The sequence below is a fragment of the Calonectris borealis genome, chromosome 4, assembly GCF_964195595.1.
Source record: "Calonectris borealis chromosome 4, bCalBor7.hap1.2, whole genome shotgun sequence".
Classification (NCBI taxonomy): domain Eukaryota; kingdom Metazoa; phylum Chordata; class Aves; order Procellariiformes; family Procellariidae; genus Calonectris; species Calonectris borealis.
In genome coordinates this window covers 1,739,785-1,763,427 of record NC_134315.1, presented here as the reverse complement: position 1 = coordinate 1,763,427, position 23,643 = coordinate 1,739,785, and the positions used below count along the sequence as shown (strand labels likewise).

The 23,643-nt window shown below is 42.7% G+C and overlaps 1 protein-coding gene across 3 annotated transcripts in view; it reads left to right on the top strand.

Moving 5' to 3' along the window:
* Nucleotides 1–23,643, top strand: part of EXOC6B (exocyst complex component 6B) — a 307,149-nt gene that overhangs the window by 111,695 nt on the left and 171,811 nt on the right. Inside the window, exon 7 of one of the 3 annotated variants that reach the window (XM_075148333.1) lies at nt 7,730–7,801. The exons of the other annotated variants lie outside the window; for them this stretch is intronic. Coding sequence (XP_075004434.1) covers nt 7,730–7,801 — 72 coding nt within the window. The remainder of the gene's footprint in view (nt 1–7,729; nt 7,802–23,643) is intronic. 3 annotated transcript variants of the gene reach the window in all.

Sequence of the window (23,643 nt, the reverse complement as noted above, 5' to 3'; positions counted from 1 at the left end):
TTGGTTATTTTTCTCCCCTTGAGTTCCATGTACGTACTCTAGGATGGCTGGACAACTACCAAATGAGACCTGTTCTAGTATCTGAAGACTGTAACCTTTGTGGAAGTCTTAGAAGGCTCAGGAACTAGATGATAGGAAACGAGATGAAATCACCACAAGTTATTTTTTGGTTGAGTTGCAAAAATGGCATTTGGCAGAGCAACCTCTGGTGTAGCTTGTGAAAGAAGCGGAGGCAGCTCCATCGGCAACGGGTCAGTTATTTTGTTCTGCATTTGATGTATGTTTTGTGGTTAGCATTTTTTGTCTTCCTTCCCTCTCTCCCCCTTTAATTTGTGCTTTAAATCAAAGATCCCAGTAGCTGTGGTTGTAGGGTGTGGGGAAGTAAGTAAAATAAAACTAGATATGCAACATAAAGGACCCTTCTGTGCTGCCTGCGAGAGCGGGGCTGAGTGGTTACAAGTCATCCATCTCGTCTTGGTTGATTCGCTCCAGAGAAAACCTGTGCCTCGAAATTCTCCAGGCAGAAGTGAGTGAAATGTGTGATTATAGCCTCTTGACTTCCACAGCACACTGCAAGGGTAGGGTACCGTAAATTAAATGATTCTTAAGCAGTCGTTTTCTCTAGCTGTAATCGGGATGTTTCTTGTTAGCAGGGTCAGAGCAATCATTGCACTCGCATTTGACTCCTGCTCTGCTTCATTCATTTCACGTACCTGTAAGTATGTGCTTGGAGATGAAGGACAACCTTGTTTTTGGCTACTGGGTTTGTGAAGCAACAGGCAGTTTTACCTCCTTGTCTGACTGTTGCTTCACCAATGCCATTTTCTATTCATATGTGTTTAAAAGGATATGAAATACCACCATAATGACCTTAAATGAGCACAGGGTTTGGAATAAAAGCAGAATGTTTGCTGTCTGGGGTGTTAATATTGGATGTTTATTATCTGGATAGGTCTTGTTAGGATCGGGTACTGTTAATGCTACGGATGCTAATGTGAGCACGGCGTTCATGTGATGGACAGAAGATCACTTTGTCACTCCACTTACCACCTGCCGTGACTAGTGCACTGCCACTAATATTTGCAATAGTTACATGTTAATTAATACAGCGGTGAGTGTTCTCTGCGATGCGCAGATGTCAGATGACACTTATCTACTATTGCTCCCAGTAATGAGGAAAAAGGAATAATAACCTATCTACAAAGTGAGCTTCCATCAAGGAAGGACCATAAGGTCCATGAAGGACCTGGGAACAAAAGCATTTAGAGCTGAAGGCAGCAATGGTTGAAGAGGAGAGAAGTGGTCTGTTACTATAGACATCGGTGTAAGGTGGGAACGAGCAGCATCTCTGCTGGATGCCATCTTCTGTGGAGCAGTTTGGAGCCGGCTCCTTCAGCGTCCCGTATCACCGCGTCTTGGATGAGAGTTTCGTGTCGGCAAAGCCCGAGCTGGCGGAGTGGAAGGTGCAGAGCAGCAGCAAACGGCGCTTGAGGGGGAACCTGAGGGAAGTCGTTAGGAATTGCTATTTAAAAACAAAAAACAACACGTGGAGAGGTGCTAGAGTTGTCGTACTACAAATATTTTGAAGGTAAAAATAGCTGTATTGAAAAGATGTAGTGTGTGATCCACAATCTCCTTGCAGTTGGCTGCGTCAGGGAATGGATCAGAAGAGAAACTTTTAAGGGAAGTCGTGTGTTTTCCGTTGTTCTGGGCTTTTTAGCTATACCTTTGACTTCCACACGCTTTTCCATTTTTCTTTGACCAAAATGATTTATTAAAAGGTTGCCCTGACTTTGCTAACTTGCTGTATACAGCTGGCATTATTTCACTATAGGCACCGACCACTCGAAACTCGATGTATTTAACGTCCCTGTATCTAACCGTGCCCCTGCGTGCTGTGAGCCCTCAACTTCAACGTTAGTTCTGAGTAAGTGGATAGGAGATGTGAGACCATAATAACCAGTGCTGACATTATACTCTTCTCTGTATTCGGAGGTGTTCTATGCGACCCAGAAATCTAAGAACTTGTCTCTTGGCCGCTAAAGACCTGTTGATGCTTATTAGTTTAATCTGTGTCTTCCTAAATTACCGCCTGAGTATTTGCTTTCTGGCTGGCAGAATTTGTGGTGTAGTGAGGGTAGGACACAAGTGGGGGCAAGAAACAGCCCGGGGAAATGTAAAACTTCAAAATTGTAGAAGGTGAAGGTTGCTCACATCAGGTTCAGAGTTTTTTTCTACATCTGGTATAAAAGAAGGCAATAATGTCACCTGTAGAAATACTGTCTTAGGTTGCCAAGCATTAGAGGTGCCCCTCCAAGATCCTGAAAATCAGACTAAAATGAAAAACCCATTCATTTGTTCTTGAATAGGCTTCCAGGTCCTGAAGACCTGCAGTGGCTCAGGTGTCCCTGGTGCTAGGTTGGACCCCTTTTGCTGTGGGTCGCAGTGAAGGACCTGCTTCGTTTCTGTGTAATCACTTTCTCTTCAGCCCTTGGACCTTGGTGCAGGTTTCCAGGGTAAGGTTTTGTACGTCAGTGGGTTTGCTGTAAAGATTAAAGAACGCCTTGCGGAGAGGTAAGCTCGCTCCAGAGAGTCCTGTGCTTAATATATGCTTTTTAATGCTGTTACTAAAGGTTTTATTTATTGGCTGTGAGGTTGAAGCTACTGATGTTGGTGTAGCCCGGTGAGTGGGGAATGAGGATAATTACCAGGAAACTATTATGTGGCCTTCAGCAAAACTGCTCTCCCTTCTTGGCTGGTTGTGCTGCAAATCTCGGAAGGAGACCTCATTCCTCACCGTGGCTGAAAGAGAGAAATTGCAGAGTAAGCGTTTTCCTGTATGGCGGCGGAGCGCTGGGGTGTGCCGAAGGGGTTGGTCTGCGGTAGCTGCCTTAACTGGACATGACTCAGAGGCCCTTCTGGACCTCTGGTCTGTTGGGTTTTTTCTGCTAGTAAACCATGATAAATAATTACGTGCTTTGTTCAGCGCACACTTATTGCTTCCATAAGACAACTGCAAAATACTTCACCAAAAAAGTGATGTTCGACTGCGTGGGGCTTTTGCCACACCTCTGCGTGTCTGCAGTGTCTCTCAGCTTGCAAACTTTGTATGGTTTGCACAATTCATCCTGCCTTGCACATCTGCTCTGGTTCCTCCAACGCCTTTTCAGGTGTGAGGATGCCTTCAGCCTCCTCTCGCTGCTGCCTTGGTGGTAGCGATGTTTCCTCTCTCAGGCTTTGGAAATACGCTTGGGTTGTCCTGTAGGTGGTCGGCTGGGGTCCTGTGTATCTATGAGCCCCACCAGCAAGCAGAGATGTGGCAATTTTTTTCAAGGCACTGGATGAGGTATTGGAATAAGTCACCGATACTTGATGGATCCAGTATCTTGGAAGAGCACCAAGAATTTAAAAAATAGATCCAACTACAGGGTCTGTTTCAGATAAATATCTGAGTTCTTTTAAGGGGTAAAGTTCTTGATTTATTAATTGCATGTCATTAATATCTGCAATTGCAAATCAGAAGTCTAGTCTGGAAGGTGCTTCTCGTGTCGTATGACTTTTTTTTTTAGTTGGAATTTTGTAGGCTTTTTTTAATACCCTATTAGCATGTGGTCAGCTTTTCCCTCTCTTCCACTGTGTTTAGGAGGATTTTTCTGTCTTATTTGCTGCTAGCAGGATTTCCTGAGATGTAGTCTCAGAGCTGCTGGTCTGAGCGCAACATTCAGTGCTTCAGCTGCCTCCTAAGGCACCCTTAAAAAAGCCAATCCAAACCCCAACACCCAAAAAAGCTTCGTCTGAAATACGTTCCTGCACTGTTGTGATTAGGAATTATGGTCTACTTGATTTCTAGACATCTGTTTTAGTCTCACTACCAGTATTAGACTGTTAGGAATTCTTGGTTTTGTCTAACAGATTTTCTTCTTCCCCTTCTAATTTTTCTTTTTTTTTGTTTTTGGAGTTTTTAAAATTTTTTTTTAATTTTAGGTGGTAACTTTTAAGTTTGCTGCCACTTACTACTAAAAATGGTGGTAGAAAATAATCCCCTTGCCATCTTAGGAGGAGAAGTAATATAAGAGAGTGTAGAAATAAAATTGAATAAAAACTTTGAAGGCCATCCAGGACACAAAGAAGGGTTCGTTTCTTTGAAGATGTGGAAAATTACAGTTCAGTTGGAAACCTCAGTAAAAACCAATTGGAAAGTATTGTTTATCAGAAGTGCTGACCAAATGTGAACTTCAGGTCAGGTCGCTGAATGCTGGGTGGTATCTCCCAAAAATCATGCAGCGGGATTAGTAGCACAATTGAGTCAGAGGCATCGCTTTAGCCGAGTTTTGGTGGGGGCTTTGTTTGTATCATGCAAATATGTGGGAATGTGCATGTGGCTGGTGATGTGTGAAGTATGTTCTCAACACATGCCTGTGAAAAATTTTTCAGACTTAACTTGAAGCAGAGGTGCGTGATTTGGGGATGTCTCATAAATTGGAGATATGGGAAGAAGTAAAGTGGCCAGGGAAAATAAAAATTGATTTCTTATTCATCCAGTTGGCATTCTTCCCACCAGATCTTTGGCTATCTGAAAACTGTGAGCACTTTTTCAAAGGTTATTGATTGTAGGTGCAATTATATTTTTAAGGTTATTCTTTTCTTTAATGATAGATACAGTCTTGTCCAATTCCCATAGTCACGTTGATCTGCAATCTCTTGAGGCTGAGTAAGATCTTCACACGTGTTTCCTTCTGTTGGTTTTAGGCTTGGCGTTCGTTACTGCTACGTCTTCTGTATAACAGTATAGGATTGCTTAGTTCACATTCAGCTCGTTTTCCCCTTATTAAATGTTTTGTTGTGATGGCTAATCTGCTGCTCATGAAGAAAGAACTGGAAAAATCTTCCTCTTGCAGAGCAGTAGTCTTTCTGTTATCACATGAGATGGATATTAAGTCCTTCTGGTCATGTATGGCTCTTAAATGTTTTGCTTCTGCTCGCTCTTCGTCGATGAATCTGTTTTCAGCCAGGCATGGTTATCCCAGCAGCTTTGAAGAACATGGCAGATAAGTCGATACAAGATGCTAAAGGACACGGTGGGCTGGTTTTACAGATATACTAAGGAAGGAGTGGAAGTTAGAGGTACTAAGAGAAATGCTACTGAAGGTCTTTTGGAGACACCTCTGGGTACATAAGGTGTCTGGGTAGGATGGAGTAAAGAAAAATCTTTGATGTGAGATCAATTCCAGTGGACCTTAGGGTGTCCTAAAGGAATCACCTTTTTTATGGCCAAAATTCATGTGGGAACAGAGGGACCTAGTTTTTTCTCTGACAAATTAAAGTAGCAGAGAACACCTCTGCTTGGAATGTTATCGTCTAAATAAAATTTTTAATTCATCTTTTGACCTGTCCTCCCCAGTTGCCGCACCTTGGAGGACGTAGAATAGTACGGGCAAAAATTACAAGGGAGCCCCGTCATGAGCATTACTGAACGTACTCATGGCGAGTGTTAGTTTTATTTCACCTGCAAAGCATCACTTCATGCCACACAATATTTGCCTTTGTTGAGCATTTTATACAGATGTTGTCCTAATATTGCTAGAGTTATTCATGGTTTTGTTCTACAAAGATGCGACAATTTGAACCTTCATCGGGATTAGGGTTGGGAGACAGGTTTTATGATACAAGGCTTGAAGAACTTAATATCTTTAATTTATCAAAGGGGAAGGAGGACTGCAACCTCTACTTCTCTGGGTGTCTGTTAAGAAACACTGGTAGTAGCTGCTGTTTTAATGTAAGCAGCCAAAGGTTTGATAAGATGCAATGGCGAAGGTCAAGGCTGGGTAAAGGCATGGGAGCGTAATGAGCTACTGGAACAATCCATCAAGATTTGTGGTGGACATTGCATCATCCCTGGAAAACCTTTAAAATGAGAATGGCTTGTTTCTTGTAAAAGCTTTATGTTCCAGTTCAACCACAACTACTGACCTTGATGTAGGTATTAATTAGTGGACGACTCCTCGTCTGCGTTGTTCAAGATGTCAGACTACCTGACTACTGGGATCTCAAAATTTTATGCCTATAGGAATAATAGATTCATACTTCATGTTTTTCTTCTTGTGGCAAAGACCAAATTAAAAAAAAAGAGGAGTTTAAAGAAAAAATAAGTTGAATACAGATCCGGCAGCCAAGGGTTTTGGTGTTCTGATTTTGACTCTGATAACTCTCGTTGTGTGGCCTTGGGCAAGTTATTAATCCACGTGTGCCTCAGTTTGCCAATTTGTCCGATCCGGATAACTTCACTCACCTAACAGGATGACGTGTTTTTAATGTGCTGTTAATGTAAATGTGGAATAATTATGAGCTTTTTATGACTATTTTGTGTACGACAAAGGAGAATATTTGTATTTAGAGGAGATGCCCATTTTCCAGACCTACTTCATTTAACTCCTGGGAGATGGTTTGACTCTTCAAAAGAGGATTTTTCTTGACTTGGGGCCACCGCTGTGGTACTCTGTCCCGCCAAGTTCAATGTTCTTCTGGATAGAATAGAATGTGTTTATGGATTTTGATGAAACTTGAAAATTCTTGGATTGTTAAACTTGCTGTGTTACGGGAAAATGAATCAAGTTCTGACTCACGGAGGACGACTGACCTTGGGGGGAGAGGGCAGCGTTGTACACACCACGGTTTGGCTTAGTAGGAAAGTATTTCTTTGGTTGTCTCTGGCATGTATTTATTCTTGTTGAATTATTACCATTGCCTGCTATCAGATGGAACCATTAAGGATGAGACATGGTCTTGGTACCCCTCTCTGAATTTTCACTCTTTGTTACTATATATATATATACACATACATTTCCCCCCCCCCCAAACCAACCATTTCCAGGCTTAAGGGTTGTGTGCTTGTTCTCAGTCCAGACCGAGGTGTTTGGGCAGCTTAAAGGACAACAGTTTTTCTATAGGAAAAGTTCATTTTAAGCAAGAAGATTGCCATCTACATTTAAAAGTTCACAAAATCCGCAAGGTCAACAGACCAAACCCAGACAGCGCACAGTGGGGGTCAGTTGTCTCCAGATAGATTTACTAAAGGTGGCGAAACAACCTCAGGTACGATGCTGTTGATTTTCTCATCCCATAGGCTTTGAAAATCTGGCATTCCTGCAATGCTGGTTGAACATTTTTAAGTGTAACCTAACACAGCTCTTAAGAGAAATCCCTTCCATGCTCCTTCTCCCTTTGGGTCCGTGTGCCATGTTCATCCCATTCTGGTGGCCCATGCTTTGTGTAATTTGCAGATAGGTGCTAGTGGATCTCCATGGTCCTTGTATTGCTGGACAACCCATTTTGTCCCTTCTAACCCTTCAGCTGTCGTAGCTCTGCACCAGCCACTTTCCCGGACACTCGGGTCGTGCTCGGCTCCCGTCTCTCCTGACTGCAGCTCCTTCAGCTTTCACCGCTCTCTTGGGTCCCAGGCAGATCCTTCACCGTTCTGTCCCCTCCTAACCTTTCAGTCTTTCCCGAATGTGTCCCCTGACTGTCCTTCCAGGTATATCTGTTGTGGATTTAATTTCCCTTAAAATTCCCTTCAAGTTTGTTGTCTTCAGTTGTGGAAATACCTTATTTTAGTGTCGTTGGCTGTTTACTTCCACTCGTCAGGAATTCTCGTTGCTTCTCTGCTCTCTATCTTCTCTGCTTTGTTGTTGTTTCTTCTTTTTTTAATGTTTGTTCCCTTCATTTCCTAAAGGATTGCAGATACAATCAGTGGAAAATAATTGCCAGGATATTCTTCAGTCTTCTGCTCTCTCCAAATATTAAGGTACTTTGCAACTTGGTGTGTCTATTCGCTTAATCACTCTCTTTGATAATAACATGGACTAATTTCTAGTCTACCTTTGGCTTTCTTTGAAATACTCGGATTGATTTTGTGGCACTAAACTGCAAACCCGAGTTCCCTGGCTGAGTACTTACAGTTCACTAACCTCTGCTGCGGTGGAAGAAATCAGTCGAGTTCTGCTTCCCAGTGGAAAAACTCCAAATTTTCCAGTCTGGTCATCTGCTGGGGTATGAAACCAGAGCAGTTTTTCACCAACCTTCTTGAATTTGGACACCAGAACTAAATCCAGTGTATTAGGAGAAGTTATGACAATATTTCCGTGCTTGTACATCTAAATTGTACTACCTGCTGAACTAAAAACGGCTCGCTATCCCGCCTGCCATTTCGCTGCATAGCAATGAAAGAGGACGAGTGTTTTGCATGTCTGTGACATGACGACCCCCCTTAGCAGAGCAGAATAAGATACTATTGAACAATTTCTTTCCAGTTCTGCATTTCCACAGGAAAAAAAATACCTCTTCCTTTTGCTAGAGGAACAATCCATTGGACTGTTTTACCCTTAATGTGTTTAAAAAAAGAAATCACTGATAAACTTAACCAGCCATTGATTTCTTCATGTATCCTCTTGCTTCCCATATCAGCTATCTACACATCCTAACACCAGATTTTTGTTTGTCAGCTTGAGCTTTTCTCTTTATTCCGTTTGTCATGTTCCCTTTTTCTTTTTTTTATAGTTTCCCTAACTTCCGTCTGAGCCAGGTTGCCTTTTAACTAGCGTGGCCGCCTTTTTCAGTTGTGGGATTGTGGCTTTTGGAGCATCTAGTTAAAATGTTCTTAAACAATTTTCAATTAGTCTTCATATTTTTCTGATTACATTCTTTTTCCCAACTGATTTGGCTCATAATTGTTTTCAGCTTGATGAAACTGGCCCTTTTTAAAAGTGTGTATATATGTATGTGTGTACGTATACGTATGTGTATATGTGTACTATTGGTAGTGCTGTTTTGTTCCTAATTTTGATGGGTTTTGGGTGCATATAGAATTGTGATCAAGTCACGGTGACTTGCATTTTAGTTACCAAAAAAGTGGGATAAAACATGGATGCTGGTTAAAAACTCTTTCTTTTTCCAAATGGGCACCAGCACAGGGGATACTGGCGTTTATTGGCATTAGCAGTCGGTGCTTCTGTAGTGAAGGGGCATCATCTCCAGCCCTTTGATGTCTGAACAACCTCAGCTCCAGCTGAACTTCCCATGTGGTGTGTTATATCCCAAAGGTTAGTGCCGTGTTAGCTCGGGAGTGATTGAAACAGATAAATGCTGCCTTCACATCAGCTTCAGAGGTGCTGTTGTCCACTCAGAGCAGCGTGCATGAGTTTCCAGGTGAGACAGGAGAAAAGCCGGTGGAGGTGTTAGTGGGAAGGTAGAAATTTCATATGAATGAACTGGAAAAGTGGAGGCAAGTCCAAGTGACTGTGGAAGATCAAGGCAACATAGCTGCAGGCTCGTCCGAGTCCACTTAGGGTCACGTGGAGATCTTTCCTGTAGCCTTCACAGCAACATGAAACCAAACTGGGATAACATTTGTGGTGGAGCGAGCAGGAGAGGGCTGCGATGGTGGAGGTGAGGCAGGGAAACCATATGGGAGAACCAATAGCCACCCATGGCAGAAGGGCAGATACCAACTCCTGAACCTCTCTTCCACCAGCGCAGCCCCGGTGAGAGGTCCTGCACCAGGAGCCGGTGAGATGTCCTGCACCGAGCCAGCATCTCTCCCCGGAGCTGTGCGCTACAGATAACTCTTTGGCTGGATCAAGCCTGCAGCGTTGGGGATGCGTTTGGAGGCTCTGATGGGAGGGACTGTCCCAGATTACCCGCCAGCTGACCTTTTCCTTGAGCTGGATGGAAATGATCAGCGCCGTGGATGTAAATGATCAGCAGTTGGGCTCCATCTGCAGCTGGTTAATTACCCGTTCACACAATATGTTGTTAGGGGTCATCTGGTTCCAGTTTCGCCATAAACAGAAGTAAATGTTGAGAACATATTTTTCTACATCCAGTTTCACTTGTTGTGGATACTTGAAATAGTTTGCAACCCACATCTTTTGGTTTTCGAGGAGGGCTTTTGGCCAGAGAGCCCTGCGACCATTTGAGATTTTTTTTTTTCTTTAAAAAGTGCCCTGGAGGTTGCATTGTAGGGACTTTCCTTATGCAAAACATAAAAGTGCTGTTTTTTAAAATTATAACCATATTTTCATTAAAATCAGTTGGAGTCCCAATAAACAATCGACTCCGAAAATTTTCCAAATGTTTGCTGCAATGCTGTTTCTATTTTTAATTATTTTTTAAAAAAGTGTTTTTGTTAAAAACACAGCTTGGCTTATAATTTAAAGAAGCGATCTAGTAAATCAGAAAAAATGCCCATGTATATAGCTCTTTATTACAATATAATTAAAACCTACTGTACATTTGAATATAAGAATACTTCTGTAGCAGTGTCCGATGATTTCTGCCATTTGGCTTATCGTGGGAACTTCTTTTTGTGTTACCGACTCCTCTCAAAATCTCTTCCAGCGTGTTTATACATTTGTTTTACATAAATTGAGAACTGTGTGCATATAGAGGGAGATGTTCAAAACTCTGCAAAGTAACAGTGAGGCACAGAAATGCCTAGTTCATAGCACTAAGGCACGGTTTTCACACCACATCAATCTTTGGTATTGTTATTTTTAGTCCTTATTTACAGTTTTATTCATTGTCTAGTTACCTGGTGCAAGACTTGTTTGTTGTCATTAAAAAAAAAAAAGAGTTAAAGAACAACAAACCCTTTGCATCAAAAGTTGTCTTATCTACTTTATAGGAAACAAGTAAAGATGTCTTTGTAAGATATTTAGGGTTAAAATTTTATATTGCAGTCCAGTGCTAGCTGGAGATTGAAGAGTGTTAGAAGATATTCTGGCACAGTTTCTGTAAAATGCCAAGTGTCTGATGAAAATACTCCTTTCTAGAAAGAACCAGGCCCTGGGAGAAAGCCATGGTGATGGGGAACCTCTCTCTGCTGCAAACAAAACTGGAGCGAGAGGCGGAAATTGCAAACTTTAGTTTGGAGTTTACCCATATTTGTTCTGCTTTCACCTTCTATCCCGATCCCTGCTGCGTCTGCTCAGCTCAGGGGCCGAGCCAGGAAACCTGTTTCAGCTGATCTTCACTGCTGGGGTGGGCAGGTTGGCCGGTTAGATGTCCAGCTTTTGCCAGATGCATGGGATGTGCAGGTTGAATAGAATCACAGAATGGTTTGGGTTGGGAGGGACCTTTAAAGGTCACCTAGTCCAACCCCCCTGCCATGGGCAGGGACACCTCCAACCAGATCAGGTTGCTCAGAGCCCCGTCCAACCTGACCTCGAATGTTCCCAGGGATGGGGCATCTACCACCTCTCTGGGCAACCTGTGCCAGTGTCTCATCACCCTCAGCGTAAACCATTTCTTCCTTATATCTAGTCTAAATCTCCCCTCTCTTAGTTTAAAACCATTCCCCCTTGTCCTGTCACAACAGGCTAAAAAGTTTGTCCCCATCTTTCTTATAAACCCCCTTTAGGTGCTGAAAGGCTGCAATAAGGTCTCCCCGAAGCCTTCTCTTCTCCAGACTGAACAACCCCAACTCTCTCAGCCTTTCTTCATAGGAGAGGTGTTCTATCTCCCTGATCATTTTTGTGACCATCCTCTGGACCTGCTCCAACAGGTCCATGTCTGTCCTGTGCTGAGGACTTGCTTGCTGGAGGTCTGTCGGAGACTGCCGCTGAGCTTGTGGACTTGTTAATTTTTCTTATCTACGGACACCAAAAACCCTCACAAAGCTGCTAGCTAATAGCGGTCGTGCTTCTGGGTGCAAAGCTTCTGCCACATGGGTGTTTCACATGGTTCAAATCATCCTGTGCAACCAAGCAAGCACTTCTGTGCTTCTGGGTTTTGGCTCGGCAAAGGGGAGTGTGCCCAAGCCCAAGGACTTCCTGGAGCTGGTACCTGGCATTGGAGTTTCATTGACATCTTCACCATAGAAAATTGCTCTCTTGCTTTTTGCCTCTGAAGGCAAGGAAAGAGGCAAAAGTGCATTTGCTGAAGTCGTTTCCATGTTGCTCGAAGCCTGTAATGCTTCTAGTGAATGATCCAAGCCACGAGTGCTGATCGGGTAAATCCACATAATGATTTTGCTTTTCATCTGTTCTAGGGTCATTTCTGTTGTGGGACTTGTTTGAAAGCGATACAAAATGTCTGTTTTTCAGGGGCCTCTTGGACGTTCAGCTGTAGAACTCAGCAGATGCAATACGTGCAGATGTGAAATTTCTACCCGATGTTAACAGGTTTTCATGTTTCTTGAGGCAAGGCGGGATTCTTGGTATTTGTCCTCAGCTGGATACAACATATTTCAACTTGCGTTTAGGTCTCTTTGCTTAAGAGCGATGTCTTTAATCTATTTAGTAAGTGTCTATAATTATCAACAAATACTTACTACCCTGCGAATTGGCGAGGGTCCAGCATAATCAATTTTGGTTTTCTGCTGAGGACCAAACACCCTTTGTGATAGGAAATTTCTTGGGTCAGTTCAAACACATAACTTCCCATATCTCTTAACACCCTGTCTTGCTGGTGGCCAGTAGGTCTGTAGGAGTTCTGTGGTCTTCCTGGAATCTTCCTTGGTCCTGAGCTTGGTAGAGGATCTTCAGTACGAGAAGTGCCACCTGTACCCATTGCTTCAGCCAGGCTAAGCTGCCTCTGGCTATAAATGCATGGAAGGAATTTTGCCCTTGTCCTCTCTGTTAAAAAGACAATTGGTTTTCTTGGGTGATCCTGCTAAGCAGCGTTATCTTCCTCCCGGCTTTGTAAGTCCTAGACACTGAGAAATTTCACTAGACCTCCCACAAGGATGGCTGTTGTGTCAGAGCCACTGAAATGCCTTTCTTGGTGGGTCCATTCAGAAGATGAATGGTTTTCTGAAGTTTGCGTGAGCAATAGTTCGGTGACTTCTTAGACTCTGAACTGCCTTAACTTCTTTTCCTTTCATTTTATTGTTTTTCCTCTAAAGCCTTTACAGTGGCACTCTTGACAAAACTAGGAATGAAATCTCTGCTGAGAGCCCTACAGAAGAGCAGAGATCCATTTTGCTAAAAGGACTTGGGAGGAACCTGAACTGGCTTTTGGAAGAGATACCAATCTCAGCATAACACATCTTCATTGCTTGTTGCTAATGAGTTCTTGACCATTTTTTGCTGAGGAGACTAAACGATTTTGTAAGTACATTGTGATGCTCTGTATCCGTTTCACATTTTTGCTGTTGACTTCTGTAGAGGATAAGCATCCATCAAGAGAACTAGAATTTGTCATTGTTTCGTGAAAAAGGGCAGTAGCATTGTTAAAGCCCAATGGGAACCCTTTGGTACTGAGAGCCTCCAGGGATAAATGCAAATTTATACTGGCTTTTAAGACAGACACAGCCCAGAAGTCCCTTTTAAATCAGAAGCTCGAAAGATTGTTTTATCTTTGGTAACTCTTTTCAGAAGATCTACAAAGCTAGTACGGGAGCCACAGCTTGTCTATATCTGGGGTTAGCATCTATAGTCACTTGTTTTCTGTGGCTTTGTGGGGGAGCTGGAGAGTTGATCTTAAGACGTGCGTACTAGGATCCTTCCGTTGGTAGAATGGTCATTTTGAATGGCAGTTGCCACCTTGAGGGAGAGAGGGAGGGATGAAAAGAGTTTTATATTGCTGTTGGGAAAGCGTATTGGTCCCAGATATGGTGGCTTCAGGATTGTGGGGAAATAGGCTTCCTTTATGGCAGAAGCAAATTGTAGGGGATTGCTTCATCGGTCATCCCATGAAGGGTTGGCTGGGGGCATGTGAACAGTTTTAGTCATGGACCAGATGTAACGGCCCCTTTGCATTCCTTCTCCTGCTTCAAGATCTGGTCTTAATCCAGACCCACAGAACTTGTTTACCAAAGTCCGTCATGGCTTGTGTTCAACAGAGAATGCTGCCCTGTAGAGTCCTAATATCCCATTGAACTTGTATCCCCATTTGCCCACAGTTAGGCAAATACCAGTACTGAAATTTCCCTGTAAAGAGGATCAGGCCGTGTTGACCATTGTATCCTCATAAATAAGTACTTTTTCCAAATATTCACAAAGCCGTCTTCTCCAGGACATGATACTTCTGTATCTACTTGGATGTTAAATTGATCATCTTTGTGTTGGGACTCCTGAAGTCCTGGGATAAATTGATGGTGCGCGGCCGTTCCTCCTGAAGGAGACCGCTGTTGCATGAGTGTGGATGAGTCCCCATCGCTCTCTTTCTTCTGGCATTCACCCACCTATTGAGCCCCTTCTTTGCTCAGCATTGCTTAGGTCTTTCCCAATTTTTTTCAGCTTTCAGTACAAAATTCCCGTGTCGCGTTCACAAACCTTGCATCACAGACCTCAGCTTGGCTTGTCTGTCCCTCCTGATAAAGACCCTTGGCTTTTCTGTCCGTGTAGAAAACGGTGCTTACGTTGGTGGTCTATTTGTCTTCCTGAACTATACAGCTACTGTTCCTGGCTTTCTCCGCAATCTCCTAGACCTGGCCTGTTGATGTGTGATGTGTGGGTTCACTTAGCACCACTTAAAGTTTCCATTTGTATGCAGCATCTCTCTCTCGAAGTAACGCAGTTCTCCGTCTTAGACCAGGCAGTAGCCCTGGTCAGCGAAACGTGCTTTAAATTGGGCTGTTGCCGTTACCCTCGAGGAGAGTTTATTGATAACTTCCCACAGTAGCACCTCATAAGCGTGAGGGCTCTCGTTTTTCCTTCTGTTTCACATTTAGCATGCTGGAATAGAAATTTCCTCCCCCAATTAGGAGAGCAGCCAACTTCCTTTTCGCACGTTGCGTTGCAGCATCTCTCAAGGTTACTTTTAAAACCTTGTTTTACTCTGGGTCTCGGCTGGCGGGAGGTGATTGCTGACTCCAGGTCGGGCAGCGTGGGAGCTGCGACCGAGGGGCAGGAATCCTGCCTGGTGTCTGGCAAGTCCCAATAGCTGCTTGGAAGAAGGCTTAGCATTGGCCTTCCATCTCCCTTGGGACCGGTGAGGGGACAGTGTCCTTCCACAGTCCCTTTTATCTGTCCAGTTCGTTGCAGAAGTTTAACCCCCTGTTGTATTTGATGGTGGTTTTTACCCTCCCTGAGTACCAGGAGTAGCATTTTTGCATAACCGATCATCGCACAGCCAAGACTGCCACTGCTGAATGGCTGAAGGACGCGAAGAAGTTTGGACTGCGTAACATGCACAACCTAATTATTTGATCTTCAGTTCCCGTTGTGTGTTTGGTCCTATAACAGCATAGGGCAGGGATATGTAGCCGCGTAGGTGCGTGGTTGGGTCACCTGCTAGGTGGGCTGGTGTTGTGTCGCATGGTTTTGTGTGTTGTATTACCTTCACTGGTCTTATTAAGGTATTTGGCCATTAGTGTTTAAACTTGTGTGTGCAAAACAGAGAAATCGCGTTAGAGTTTTAAAAACTTTATCTGGTCCAATCAAAACTTTGACTTCGTCTTTGGACTCTTCTTCGTCTTTGGACTCTTCTTCGTCTTTGGACTCTTCTTCGTCTTTGGACTCTTCTTCTTTCTAGTTATTTGGCTTTTCCAGTTGCAAATGAATTGGCCTGTGTTATTTTTCAGGTTAGCAAGCTGCAGGAACTTTTTGGTGGTGTCTGTATGTAGGATGTTGGCCTGTCATCCTATGCACAGGGTGTTTCTCCCCTTGGCTCAACAAAATAGCGCATGGTCCAGCCATGGGGATCCCCCTGCAACAAGGGTGAGCTGCAAACCTCTCCTTACAAAGGGTAGCTCTCCATGAAATCTAGTATGTGAAATCCTTTTCCAGAGAAATTTTGGGTGACTGCCTTAAGCACTAAAAATAACCATTGGGAAGAAGAGCTTTCTTTGAGATGTTTTAGGTAAAGGTTTCTTTGTTAAGATTTTGTGAAAGCTTTTCTTCTTCTGACATGAACCTGTCTCTGGGGAATAGACTGGTGGGTGGGTTCCTGCAACCAAGCAAGGCATTCTTGAAAATGGTAAAAATGGAACAAATGGAACGGTTAGAGGATTTTGCTGTCTCGTGCCTAAAGGTAATACCAGGGAGTGAGGGGAAATCCTGTGTTACTGAGTATCGGCCAGCACATTTTTAGCCATAGAAAAAATGTATCGTACGGTTAGAGGAGCAGGCAGGCTTGTTTCTTCTCTTCCTCCCTCTCGTCCCCACCAGCTGAAGAAATGTTCACATTTTGCATTCTTCTCTATGCAGGTAACTGCCTAGAAAAGTCCCGACTACTTAGAAGTCGAGACTGATGTTGGATTTTTTTTCTTTTTCCTTACTTAATTATCAGGTTTCATCCTGAATTGTGAAAGACTAAGACTTCCTCATCTGAGGGTTCAGAAGCTTTTTACTTGTAATAAAAAAATGCTGATCTATCTGTCCTTCATCTGTCCAGGAGACAAGTCTGTCTCTCCTCGGGATTAATGATTTACTGCTTTGCATTAGTCCTTTGCCCTGATGGGAAAGTAAATCCCTGCTTCCCTTTCCATTGCTGGAGCGAATGCTCGCTGTAATACATTCATAGCACACCTCCTGTCCTGCAAACTCTTTTTTCTGTAGTGCTACACTGTACTTCTATTTTAGTAGTGCAGCCTCGCGGTTCAGTAAATCATCAAGCCAATGTCAAGAAAAATGTCTGAAAGCAATTCAGGGCTCTCAGTAGCACACTCAGGCCATTAATTTGAGTAACTTTCTGTTCCGGTGGAAGCATCTTAGGATTGAGGTAGCTGTTGTGCAGGTACCTGGTGTGGATTTGAGATGGGATGACACGCATCTCCAGGGATGCGAAGCCATTTGGCAGGTAGGGTGGGTCACAGTTCCCCATGTTTTGCTCGCTGTGCTAGGAGGTAGCGTAGAGGATGAGAAAGGAGGGTCCAGAGACCTTGAAGCCCCAAGGATGTTACAGGGTAAGAACTGGTCTCTGAACTCTGGTAGATCTAACCTGCTCATTTCCAGTGTGGATCCTGTAAATAAGACATTTGTTTCTTGAGCCCTGGAACATCATCAAGTGCTTGAAGTCGTCTACAGAATTACATGAGTTACTCTTTCCTTCATCTTTTTCCACTCTCCCAACGATTAAATGGACCATCTCTTTACCATTCCTTGCTCTTTCTTTCCTGGAGGCAAGTTGAGAACCCGAGCCTGGTTTCCAAGGTGAACTTGGAAAGTTCATATTTCATATAGAACATGCTTTCTTCTTAAATAAGTGTATGTGAAAGGCTACCCAAGGTGCATGTTTCAACTTAAGGAAAGAAGAATCGGCAGAGAAATCACCCCAGACTTTCTGGGCATATTTCTGTAGTTTGATGGTAACTTTTATAATGTGTTTTTTAAAACATCGCTGGAAAAAGGAAAAGAGTGGAACGTTTTACTAGCTGCACGCGAAGTTAACTTTGGGTTGAGCTGTACTTCAATTAGCAGAGCAGTAACTGAAGTCAGTGCCTGTACCCTCTGCGACTTGGACGTAGTCGGAGTCTTTCACTTAATCATTTATAACTAATTGCAGTAGTTCTACAAAGTCAACGCAAATCTTTGGAGTGTGCTTATACTAAGCAAGAAATTAGTAGCATATTTTTGCTGTTTTTCAGCGTCTCGCGTTGCAACTGTGCTCAGACATACTTTTTCTCATTAGTGTCAGACTTGTAAGCCTGCTTCAGGAGCCGAAAATCAAGCTGTGTTAGCTCTTAAGCTTGATGGTTGATAGTGATGCATCATAGAAGGACGGCCAAATTTTACTTTACTTTTACTTAATGTTCTTCTATGGCTGCAGAGAATCTGTGATTGAACTCACAAAGTAGTTTAAATATGTAGGGAAGGAGGTATGTATAAACTTTGTAGCGCAAGACTGGCAAAGCTGTTGAGGTTTCCAACGTACTTCTGAAGCACCCAGATGCCCATCACCTTAAATGAGAAGTTATTTGGCAAACAGAGAGTGAGACTTGAATGCAGTCGTGCATCTGGCCCTTAAATGACCTGCAAGGCTTTAGGATGAAATTTTATTTAATATTCCTTCAGTGATTTCTATTGAAGTATCTCCAAAGCGTTTTAAGAACAACACTATTAAGAGTTTGGGAGATGGAGCATCTCTTTTTTTCCACTTTACTTGGAAAGGGAAAAAAAGGCAGTTTGGAATTTATTTGGAGGATGAGGAGGTTCCAGGTCCTTGAAGATTTTCTGATTATTTGCAGCAGTGAATCTTTGGGGCTGTTCTGACTTGGGCTCTACCAGTCATGGTGCTAGGGGAAAAATAAAGGTTCTTTTTGGCTGTGATTCTTCCTTGCATCTGTCCCTGGGAGCTCTGGGCAACGTGGGCATGTCCAACACTGCTGCACATGGGTGAGGAAAGCGTAACAACGCAAAAAGGTTTCTTTCTGGTTTTTGAGGGGGTTGCCTACAGATCTGTCTCCTGTCATTTTTCTTGCTCAACTGTCCCCTGATTGCATAAAAAAAAAAAATCCGGTTTTGTGGTTCTGAGATGAACGTGAGAGGCTGCCCTGTTTTAAGGGAACAAATATCTCCGTAACAATATGCAGGAGCGAAGAAAAGTGTTCTCCTCTTTTCTACCAATAAGAAATGAAATTTAGAAGACTAGACATGGCGTAGAAATTCAGTTGAGCTCAGGTTCTTCTCTTCCCTTTGCCCAAAGCTCTAAACAGTAGCTTAGTGGTTGGTTACTGCTTTTGGAAGACGTGGTTGTAGCTCAGATATTAGGACATTAATGCATATGCCTATCCCATCTTGTAAAAATACATGTAAATCCTGGATCAGTAAAGAAAAGTCACAAGAAAAGGCAAATCTGATGAGCTGGAAATCAGTTTTAGGCTTGGACGTTACAGCCACACTGAAAACTGATGGTCCAGGGAGTGTTTTGAAAGAGAAACATGTGCTGGCAATGCTTTTTTTTTCCTCCTTTTTTTTTTTTTTTTTTTTTTCCCTTTTTCCCATTCCATCCGTGCCCCGGTGCTGGAGTTGATGTCACACTTATGCCCCATGCAAACTGTTGTTGGGGAAGATTTGCTATAAATATCCCGATGGCCACGTTGTCATCCTCTACCACCCCGACCAGTCCTGTGGAGTTACTCAGTCCCACGTGCAGACCAGATTGGTCCTGTGGTGAGGAACGCTTCCCAGGAACTTCTGAGGACATGAAGTCTCCAAAGGAGAGCAGTGGCCAAGTCAGCCATGAGCTGAAGCACAGCTGAACCTGCTTCACTGGCTGCTCCACTGCATCTTGTCCAGACACTCCCCTGTGGCTCTGTTGTAGCTGCTGGTCAGCAAACTCAGTTGGGTTTTTGCTAGCAGAAAATTTCACTGATGCTGGAGGAAAACAATAATGGTTGGTTGTGTTGACTTCTAATGACTTTTTTTCTTAATCTGATGTGTTCCTCGTGATACAAAGTTATGTTTTGTTTCCTAACCTTATCCCTCACGGAGATGCCTCCCTACTGTTAGCGTGGTTCGAGGCCGTGCCAGTGCCTCACTCGAGCACTTTGGGGGGTCACGTTCACACCTTATGAAAAGCAGGTGCAACCCCATTAACTCCAGATGGAGGCATAACAGTCGAAACCCTATTGAATTTTGTTCTTCAGCTTCCCTTACCAACCTCATATTGGCGCTAGACGAAAATATACTTTAAAAAAAAATTTGTTTTGCTATTTATCAGTAGCAGGTGGAGTTAGTTACCTGCGAAAGAGAGATGGGTCAATTAAGCTGCATGTTGCCGAGGTATGAACAACGATGCCACACGTGTGCCAGTTGCTGGGGGCTAAGGGAAGACCTCCCAGCTCAACTGAGAGGCGCTTTTTTCTTTTAAAAGGTATATAAATTAAAATTGGAAAGGGCTGGAGGGAAGGTGTGAGATTTTTCTTCTGTTTTTTTTTCAGAGTTATGTTTTTTATCCTTAATAGATTTATAATATGCAGGTCCCTTTATTTGTTTCTATAAAATTAACTAGTAAATTTAAAATGGAAAAAAGCTAGTAATAGGAACCAGGCCATCTTTGCCAACGCTGAAATGTTGCTATATTTATGAAAGGTAGACAAGGGCATTTTTCCTTCTGCCAGGTTTTATGCCGGAGTGCCACATGTTGGAGGGTTATAAAACTTTTACTAACGAGAAGTTGGAGGAATGCTAACTTTCTAAATGCCCTTTTTTTGTACAAGCTGCTGTTTATTTTGGTCTTTTAAAAATGTGATTGTAATTTTGAAGTCTGCGAGTTTTAAATGTAGGCAAGCAGGGCCTGGCAGCGTGGGAAGGATGCCTTACCTGGTGGCCAGAAGAAGGGCTGGTGAGCTGGTAGGTAGCAGTGCTGGCTACCTCTGACACCCTGGAAAAACTCCTCAGCATTTCAATCCTGCAAATCCAGGCTCAGTCAATGGGATTTTTGTCACTTTGATTTTTTTTTTTTTTTTATTTTTTAAATTTTTTGAGCAAGGATTTCTTTACCACGTCCATAAAATAGTGACAGCATGTTCCTGCTGGGAGGTCCCTTGGATGAAACCTCTACCTAAATGCTGAGTTATTACTGGCAGTGCGTATTACATTAGATACCCTTTGCCTTAATTTTTTCTTGAAAACAGGTTGTTAGGGAAGCGTGATTAAATTAAATGGATTAGTTGACTGTAGTGGTCAAAGAGGCATCAAAGTGCAGAAGAGCTTCGTGAAAGCTTATGGGAGTTGCTTGGTGCTCGAGGGATTAAAGCTTGTTTGTGCAGAGATGGTAGTTTCCTATTCCAGATAATTTAAATGTGTGCTTCCCTCCCACTCTTCTTTTTTCTCATTGTCATTTTTTTGCTATTACTTCCATGCTGTTGGAAGTGTGGCAATGGTGAAATTGTTTGAAATTTCAGTCTTTAAATCTAAACCATCGTAAAGTGCTTTATGAGGATAAGAAATGACGCCCTGGAAACTGGGCGTTTTCTTTTTCTTCTTGAATATTCTTAAAAAATATATTTGAGGGGGGGAGAAGCAGAATTAGGGCTTTGAAAAAATGCCTCCAGGTTGGGCTCCTCTCTTGTGTGCCACATGTTGCTCTTAAGGAAGTTTGTCACCAAAGAGTACCGCTGATTTATAAACCCCAATGATGACTTCAATGAATTCAGCTGAAATTCAACAGAAAATCCTTTTCCAACGCTGGGTCTGCAGACAAGATGGGCTCATGTCATACATCACATCTTCTTTGGCAGGTACTTTGGCCAAAAACTTCAGTCCTGAATAGTGGATTATTCTAATCCTTATTAAGGTACCCTAATGAAAGCAACCTGTTTGGAAAGGACATAACACTGTGAATGCCCTTACTGTCGACTGAGGATATTAACACCCCGGCTCCCATTTATGATCCTTGCATAGGGAATTTGGAGGGAGAACTAAGCATGCAGCTTTGAAGATGTCTAGATCCAAAAACCCGCTCCTGGCCTTAGAAAAGTGATATGGCTGTGGTATAATGATTGCACACAAAGTGAGATTACAGGTTTCCAAGCCAGCAATGCATTTTGCTACGGCAAATTTCTATATCAACGTTCAAGTGATCGCTTCTGGGCAGCTGCGGTCCTACCACAGCTCCGCTTTTGCTCCATGTTGTACTGGTAGCAACTAATTGCAATGTAAAGGCACAGCATGCAATATTAAAACATTTATTCTATGAAATACGCATTTAGTTTGTGTAAATGCTTTATGCGAGATCATGCTTTCTGAATTCATAAGCGGAGTTTATGAAATAATACGTAATGGGAACAAAAAATGCATATTCGGATCTCGTGAATGGCAGTGCTGAGCTTTTCCATCTCTTGCTTTTTAGTTGGGATGTCGGGGACGAGCGTGTTTTGATTGAGAGGAACAGGCTTCGAATAGCCAAAAAACCGTTGTGCCACAAGGGATGTTATTGAGGCCCGTCAGTCTGGAAGAGCTGGTGGCTCTGGGGATTGGAATGGCTGGTATATTGTCTCTTCTGAAACAAGGAGTAGAAAGCCAGCTCTAACAGCCTCCCGTCTTCCAGCTGCGGCTGACTGCTTCTTTAAGATGGAAAGTTCAATGATATTGAGGTCAAAGACTCATTTGCAGGATTTTTTTGAATGGTTGGGCCAAACATTATGTGTATCATTAGCAAACTGGTAGGGTCATGCTGCAACATCGGTGCCGTTGTCCTGGTCGGTGACCTGCAAAATTATATCGAACTGTAGCATAGATGGGTTCAGCCTGGTGTCTGATTAAATCTTATTTATGCCTGATACTCATTTCTCTCAGTACTGAAGAAAACTCTGCCTCTAGGGGTGAGATCCTGGCTCCATTAGGGCAACAGCAGAGTTTTCTTTGGGTTTAATGAGGCCAGGATTGTCCGTGTGGGTTGAGCTCAAGTAGGCGTTGGTCAAGTTGAACCTGGGGTCCTCTTGAGCGGTTGAACAGTAGGTGGGTTGTGGGGGAGAGGGCAGGGAGGTAAAGAAAAAGAAAATAAGAGCATGTATAACACTTTCAGGTCTTTATTCCTGGCTGAAAAGTTCTCTGCAGTTTCCTCATTAGCCTTTAGAGGGCAGATCATGTCCAGTAAATAGCAGATTCAGGGACTTGCCTGATTTTTCTGGTTGTGAATTCTGAAAGTTTGGAGACTCTGAATATAGATTTTTTTAATGTGTAATTTTAATTAATTCAGCAATAACTTCTGGTGCTTTAAAGGATTAATATTATGTCAACTTACAGAAGCAAGATGAGATCAAGTTTTGATTTATCTATGTATATTTACAGTTTTTCCAGTTTCAATGCTAAAAATTGTGATACAAGCAAAACATTACTTATCGATGTGGGGAGAAAAATCTTGGGAACATGCTGTGGTAGAGAAGAATTATGTAATATGTTGACTAAAATCATTTTTATGTTAAAAAAAGACCACAAAAAATCATTTGAGTATGGAGAGTGGGTTTTAGAGAGTAATGCTGTGTGATGAATATGTAATTTCATTCTTCTCTCCTGTAATCTCTTCTCTAAATCCTCAAGCCTCGTGCCCAGCAGTCTTATCCTTGGTAAACAACTGCTTAGAAAAAACCTGTTTATCAACAGAATATTCCACAGTGTCAGAGGAATCTGTGTGAAACGAAGGAAGCCAAATGAAATTTAAGCTCTTCTGTAAAGTCATTTTCAGTGAAACTTTTCATATGGGGATTAAATACCTCTTACAGCCAACATGCTTGGAGAAGCAGTGGCTATTTGTTCTGCTTTCTTCTGCTACTACCCTGAAGCTTATGGATCATGGGGAAGATGATTATTCTTGAAAAAGCCATTTAGTTCTTAACAAGAAAAGCTAGTCTTTGTGGCTCAGCCCTTTTGGCATCTGCTTTGTGGGTTTCTCATCAAAAAAACCATAGGGGTTATTCCTAAACAGAATGAAATATTCTTTGTTCCAAGAAGGATTTCTCTCTTTTTTATCTTTTTTTTTTTAAAATAATTTTTTTTTAAATCTTCTGTAGGTGGAGGTACTGCTGCTGTCTGTGTTCCCCAAGAGATATGAACTAGATAGGAGGGGGTTCTTTAGATTTTAGGATTCAGTCTTTAACTGCTGTGATCCTTGCCCTGTCTTGCTGCTTAACTCTTTGGTACGTTGGTACATAGCTCTGAAGTTGTCCGTGTAACACCGCCCGCTCTGAAGTGGACAGTAATTTGGGTGAGCACTGTTAGCCTACCGCTGGAAAGACATTTCTCTATCATAGAAAACAGGATA